Raw genomic sequence first — 7,175 nt, forward strand, 5'->3', positions numbered from 1 at the left:
ACTCAACAGTTTGTCAGATGTCTAATTCGTCATATACATTTTTCCATCAGAAAATACTAAGGAAAAATAGAAAGAAAGAAGGAATGGGGAACAGAAAAGCATCGGCCATTATAGATGAGGTATGTTACATACACATTATTTTGTCCTCAGAACTAAAATGAGTCTGAATATCCATGATGTAACAACACAGGCTAATTGTCCAGATGGGATACAGTTTATGTGAAATTGATGTCAAAAGTAGATTTTTTTGTTGTTGTGCATTTTAGCTAACCCTACTCTTTTCCTAACCTTAATCTAATTCTCCTAAACTACTAAGTCATTTCTCCTAACATGCTGTCTAAGTTTTCCTAACATGCGAAGAAAAGGCATATAGGATAAGCTGTATCCGCTCCAGACTAAACCGGCTAATTGTCTCGTTGTGCTCCTCATCTCCTCCAGCCAGAGACTATGACGGAGGACAAAGACATTCTAATTGGAGAGGGGCGCACTTTGGATCGGCCAATATCCGACCTGGAAAAACTGCACATTATTGTTGGATACGCCCTATCCAGACGAGATATAAGGTAACAAACCGAATTACAACACGTAAACAATGTTACTCACATATTTCCCAGTTAATGATGTCTACAAAAGTAATTTGTTTGTCATCCCAAAACTGTTTCATTCAGAACTAATAAAGGATTACAGCTACATTTGCAATGCAAATGAATTGGATCCAATCAAAACTGATAGATAGCTAACTTGAGCCCTGTCTGTCCGTGTAGGGATGAGATATATTGTCAGATCATTAAACAGCTGGTGAACAATAAGAACCAGAAGAGTTCCCTCAGAGGCTGGGTCCTCCTGTCCATCTGTCTTGGTATCTTCCCCCCAACAGAACTCCTTATGCAGGTCAGGCTAAAGTTGACGTTTTTTCACCTGTGGCTGTATGTCTTAAGACGCTGTGTTTTTAAGTATAGTCATACTGAATTTATAACACAGGCCCCACTCAATCAATTACATACACTGTAATTCTATTCTATTCCACAGTATCTGGAGAGCTTCCTGCGCAGAGGGCCAAGTAGCTATGGTCCGTACTGTGCTGAGCGCCTGCGTCGCATCGTGGCCAATGGGGAGCGAGGCGAACTGCCTTGTTGGATAGAGCTCCAGGTAAGATCCATGACAGAGACATACTCATCTGAGTGCCATCTCCCTTCTGACACAATGCAACAGAATTGAAGGGGTAGGCCTGTCAGGACTCAAACCCGGGTCCAACACCCTAGCCAAAGAATCTCAAATCTCTTGACGATGTCGCTAGGTGTCGACTACTGCTGCTGTTAAGCAGTATCAACACTACAGGTCATGGACAGTATTCATGACAAATGTCGCGTTCAAAACAACTGGGAACTCAGAACTGGGAACTCGGAAATCTCTGACTTCCGACTTCAGTGCGTTCAAGAGAACTGGGAACTCGGGAATGCTCAGATTAGGAAAAATTGTTTCGAACGGTCATCCAACTCGGAATTCCAACTTAGGCCTCTTTCTAGAGCTCCGACTTTCTGACTGATGTCATGATTTGACCTCGTAATTTTCTGAGTTCCCAGTTGTCTTGAAATCCCCATCAGAGCAGGTTTGGTCAGACAACAATACATTGACTGCTTAGAAACAGACTGGCTCTCATGTTAAATGATGAGAGGTCGCATCAGAGTTATGTGAGAGACAGTTTCTAAACTACAGCTACATGCGCCAACCACTGCTAATATCCCACCTACTCCAACATATGAAATCGATTATCTGTTTTTGCTCTGCCGACATATCTTTATGGCGGCAGGTAGCCTAGCGGTTAGAGAGGTGAGCCAGCAACCGGAGGATTTCCTGTTCGAATCCTGGATCTGACAGGAAAAATCTGTTGGGAAGTGAGCTGGCAACCAGAGTGTTGCTGGTATCAAATACTAGATGCTATTGCCTACCGTTGTGCCCTTGAGCAAGGCACTTAACCCCACACAACAACTGCTCCACGGGGGCCCAGTGTGGTAGCCTCCTGTTCCAACCTGTCCAACCCCTATATGTGTCTTTTGGAAGGGTTGGGATAAATGGAAGTCAATGTTCGGTTCGACCTTGTGTACAATTGACGAATTATGTGATCTTACAATGAATCTTATGTCAGTGACTGTATTAGTAAGGAGACAGGACACCAAAACCGTATGTGTGCAGTACAGAGCAATATGGGTCCTGTAGTAAGTAGTAAATTATACTGCAAGGACTAATTATTCCCATGTCTCCACCTTCCCACATGTAGGCCGTCAAGACCAAGAAGCCCACACAAGTATCTGTGGCCCTGATGGACGGCCTTAGTGTCAGCCTGCCTGTTGACTCAGCCTGTACCTCTGCTGAGGTGTGCCAGGCTCTGGCCAAGAAAGTCAACATCAAGGATACCTACGGATTCTCTCTTTACATCGGCTTCTATGAGAAGGTGAAGGAAACCCCCAAGGGTTTTGGGGATACCTAGCCATGCAACTAAAATGAGTACATACAGATAGATGTAGGATCTTAATTTTAGCCAGTTTGCTACAGCAGGAAAATAATCCTGCAGCAACAGGAAATGTGAATTATTATGTGGATTATAATTCATGGATATTTTTGTAGGAGTTGATATATTTTTCGTAAGGGAAAAACAAGTCTGTAATTTCTAAGTGGATATTACAAACTCCAGAAGCTTTTTTTACAACTCAAATACAGTACAAGTTTGAAATCTCCTGAATTACAGGAAAGTTCTCCTGCAACAGGGTGATCAAATGAAGGTCCTACATCTGTATTGACAAAGAAGATACATAATAAATACAACAGTGTCAATAGGTACTCTTCTTAGTCGCATGGCAAGGGGATACCTAACTGTGGTGTCCTGGGTACTGGGCATCATGCCTTTGAAGTTGCTCATTCAGTGTCAGTTCAATATTGAGATTGAAATGGGACAACATTGACTTGATAACATTTGACTACCATTTATTAGCATCTTCACTAGCTTTCAGAAGTTGACCAACATTGACTTGCTTTGACTAGCTCTGACATGTTTTGACTAGGCCTGTGACATGTTTTGACTAGTTCTGACATGTTTTGACTAGCTCTGACATATTTTGATTAGGCCTGTGACATGTTTTGACTAGCTCTGACATGTTTTGACTAGGCCTGTGACATGTTTTGACTAGCTCTGACATGTTTTGACTAGCCCTGTTACATGTTTTGACTAGCTCTGACATGTTTTGACTAGCCCTGACATGTTTTGACACTGTGGTTTTTTCCAGGTGTGGTCCCTGGGCAGTGGTGGGAAACACGTGATGGACGCTATCTCGCAGTGCGAGCAGGAAGTGAGGCGGAACGGCGAGGAGGAGCAGCATGCCTCCTGGAGACTCTACTTCCGCAAGGAGTTGTTTACGCCCTGGCACGATTCCTCGATAGATGCCGTCAGCACGGATCTCATCTACAGACAGGTCATCAGAGGCCTCAAGTCTGGGGAGTACCATTCTGAGAAGGTGCGTCGTTTTATTTATTTTTTTGAACCTTTATTTTGACAGGGAGTCAATGCTGAGACCAAGGTCTCTTTTCCAGATGAGCCCTGTTTATTTCAACAATACACATCAAAATCCAATACACACATTAAACTACACATCCATATAGACATTAAAATAAGCGTTATTATATACAATACATGAAAAGCAAAACACAATCGGAAAAAACAGTACACCGCCTAAGACTCCACCCACCCAGACAATGTGGATATCATATCACTGATGGTGACATTGTGAAAGTAGCCTCCACTACTCTCGAGGGTAGGCTGACCATGAACCAAGCATGAATCTTAGGAGTCACAATGTCTCACTGAACTCTATGTAAGAAATCATCAAATAATACAAATCAATTACCACTATTGTTGAAAAAAAGAAAAGATATAAAGACTGCTTATGTTTGAGGTGGAAATTCTATTAACTAAACAACTAAACTGTCTTTCTTTATTCATTGGACCTAAACAGACTTTGTATTTATTTGTTGTGTCATCCAGGAGGATGACTTTGTCCAGCTGGCAGCGATGTACTACTATGTGACGTTTGGGTCAACCAACAGTGTAGAAAATGCCAAGAAGGTGGTGGGGGAATGCATCACTACTGAACTTATTGAGACCAAGTCACAAGGAAAATGGATTCAGCTGGTCACCACAGCACATACACAGGTACTGCTACTCACTGGTGCAATAAGTAATGGCCAGACAACCTGTAGTATATTCTGTTCTAAAATTCCTGCTATTCAGTGTGCTATCCCTGTCAAGTAAAGTTCAGCGAAGTAAAATAAATAATTACATTGAAAAGTTAAGTTAAGTAGAATAAAGGAAAGTTAATGCCAGACAAAATTATTCAACTAATAATGATCCTAATCATTCTCACAGGGTCCTTTCATAAACAGCAGAAGGAGCACAGACAGCGTGAAGGGGGATGTGGTCGACTACGCTCGTCAGAAATGGCCCATCTTTTTCTCAAAGTTCTACGAGGTTACGCAAATGTCAGGTAAGTCTAACAGGAATATGTCCGCATAATGTACCAAGTGAAGTTTCTATCATTTTTCATGATGAAGCTTTTAGTTGGTTTAAATCAGGCAAAGTATTTATTTTATTTGTCAAAGACAATTTTATAACTAAGGTATTTGTATACCCACAGGACCTCCTCTATCCAAAAGCAATTTTATTGTGGCCATCAACTGGAATGGGATCTCCTTTCAGGATGAGAAAGAGAAGAAGCTCCTTGAGCTTCCCTACCCAGAGGTGACTGGGGTAAACAAGTCCAGGTATGAACAGGCTATACCAAGGCCCTGTTTAAATATGTCAGAAATGCATCCTTCCTTCTTCCCTTCGAAGTGATCACTGATCTGATTTGGTTGGTTTTGAGGTAATGGAGTGATAACCTTACTCACAGCTATCCAATCACTTATAGGTCTGTTGACCTCAAGGAAACAAGGAAGGATGCATTTCTTAAGTATTCTAACAGGGCCCAGAATACATAGCCAGAACCTGGTTTTATACACTGGCTGTTTATTGTTCAGTTGTCAGGTGGTGGTGGTCGTCATGGTTCACATACTCCCTCATACCGACATTCAATCCACCATGAAGTTATTATATACATTTCACATACGTTTCATATGTTCATCAGTGATGACGGCAGGATCGACAGCAGTCAGTCTGTGAGCCTGGCCACACTGAGAGGGCAGTTCCTACTGCAGTCTGTGGAGGCAGGGGAGATGGCTGACCTGATCCAGTGGTACCTGGAGGGCCTGAGGGAGCGCTCCGTCTACGCAGTAGCCCTGCAGGACATCAACAGACAGGGTAAGAATATGACAATAAATCACTTGATCACTCACCTCACAGCTGAGGTTCACTGATTTTGGATAAGTTTGTTAAGCTTTGTATCTCTGAGGTACAGAGGGTAAGTTACAGTAGATGGATGTATGTCAGAATCATAATACTTACTAGTATATCTACAGACACTTCATAACTGAGGTTCATCCATTTGGATGAGATGGGTCAAGGCCATGCTGCGTAGCACTGTTTAAGAGGGGTGGGTATCTGGATCTTTTCCATTGAATTCTAATGCTGTAAATTGTAGTGGAAAACAATGTATTTGTCCCCATCAGATAAGAACAGGTAGTAGGTAGTCAGTGTTTAACAGAAAACAACATCCTAAAAGAACACTTCATATACAGTAGGTGTTTTTGGCTGGGGATCATGCACGACCTAATATGGTTTCTCTTATATACAGAGCATTTGGAAAGTATTCAGACCCCTTGACTTTTTTCACATTTTGTTTCAGCCTTAATCTGAAATGGATTAAATGAAAATGTTTTCCTCATCAAGCTACACACAATACCACATAACGACAAAGCAAAAACAGGTTAAGACATTTTCGCAAATGTATAAAAAAATATAAAAACTGAATACCTTATTTACATAAGTATTCACAACCTTTGCTATGAGACTCGAAATTGAGCTCAGGTGCATCCTGTTTCTACAACTTGATTGGAGTCCACTTGTATCCACTTGGAGGTAAATTCAATTGATTGGACATGATTTCGAAAAGCACACACCTGTCTGAATAAGGTCCCACAGTTGACAGTGCGTGGCAGAGCAAAAACCAAGCCATGGGGTCGAAGGAATTGTCCATAGAGCTCCGAGACAGGATTGTGTCAAGGCACAGATGCGAGGAAGGTAACCCAAAAATGTATGTAGCATTGAAGGTCCCCAAGAACACAGTGACCTATATCATTCATAAGTTGAAAGAGTTTGGAACCACCAAGACTCTTCCTAAGAGCTGGTTGCTCAGCCAAACTGAGCAATCGGGGGAGAAGGGCCTTGGTCAGAGAGGTGACCAAGAACCCGATGGTCACTCTGCCAGAGCTCCAGAGTTCCTCTGTGGAGATGGGAGAACCTTCCAGAAGGACAACCATCTCTGCAGCACTCCATTAATCAGGCCTTTTTGGTAGAGTGGCCAGACGTAAGCCACTCCTCAGTAAAAGGCACATGACAGCCCGCATGGAGTTTGCCAAAAGGCACCTAAAGACTCTCAGACCATGATAAACAAGATTCTCTGGTCTGATGAAACGAAGATTGAGCTCTTTGGCTTGAATGCTAAGCATCACGTCTAGAGGAAACCTGGCATCATCCCTACGGTGAAGCATGGTGGTAGCAGCATCATGCTGTGGGGAGGTTTTTCAGCGGTATGGACTGGGAGACTAGTAAGGATCGAGGGAAAGATGAACGGAGCAAAGTATAGAGGGATACTTGATGAAAACCTGCTCAGAACTTCAGACGGTGGCGAAGGTTCACCTTCCAACAGGACAACGGCCCCAAGCACAAATTCAAGACAACGCAGGAGTGGCTTCGGGACAAGTCTCTGAATGTCCATAGAGCCCAGACTTAAACCCTATCGAACATCTCTGAAGAAGAAACCTGAAAATAGCTGTGCAGCATGCTCCTCATCCAACCTGACAGAGCTTGAGAGGATCTGCTGAGAAGAATGGGAGAAACTCCCCAAATACTTGTGTACCAAGCTTGTAGCATCATATCCAAGAAGACTCAAGGCTGTGATCGCTGCCAAAGTTGCTTCAACAAAGTACTGAGTAAAGAGTCAGAATACTTATGTACATGTGATATTTCA

The 7,175-nt window shown here is 42.7% G+C and overlaps 1 protein-coding gene across 2 annotated transcripts in view; it reads left to right on the forward strand.

Moving 5' to 3' along the window:
* The window catches only part of LOC129823792 (unconventional myosin-VIIa-like), a 39,451-nt gene that overhangs the window by 20,461 nt on the left and 11,815 nt on the right, over window positions 1-7,175 (forward strand). For both annotated transcript variants that reach the window (XM_055882766.1, XM_055882767.1), the window contains 10 exons: window positions 51-119; window positions 439-563; window positions 765-891; window positions 1,030-1,149; window positions 2,279-2,452; window positions 3,282-3,509; window positions 4,037-4,204; window positions 4,418-4,535; window positions 4,686-4,812; window positions 5,175-5,347. In XM_055882766.1, coding sequence (XP_055738741.1) covers window positions 51-119; window positions 439-563; window positions 765-891; window positions 1,030-1,149; window positions 2,279-2,452; window positions 3,282-3,509; window positions 4,037-4,204; window positions 4,418-4,535; window positions 4,686-4,812; window positions 5,175-5,347 — 1,429 coding nt within the window. The remainder of the gene's footprint in view (window positions 1-50; window positions 120-438; window positions 564-764; window positions 892-1,029; window positions 1,150-2,278; window positions 2,453-3,281; window positions 3,510-4,036; window positions 4,205-4,417; window positions 4,536-4,685; window positions 4,813-5,174; window positions 5,348-7,175) is intronic.

The sequence above is a fragment of the Salvelinus fontinalis genome, chromosome 26 (genome assembly GCF_029448725.1).
Source record: "Salvelinus fontinalis isolate EN_2023a chromosome 26, ASM2944872v1, whole genome shotgun sequence".
NCBI lineage: Eukaryota > Metazoa > Chordata > Actinopteri > Salmoniformes > Salmonidae > Salvelinus > Salvelinus fontinalis.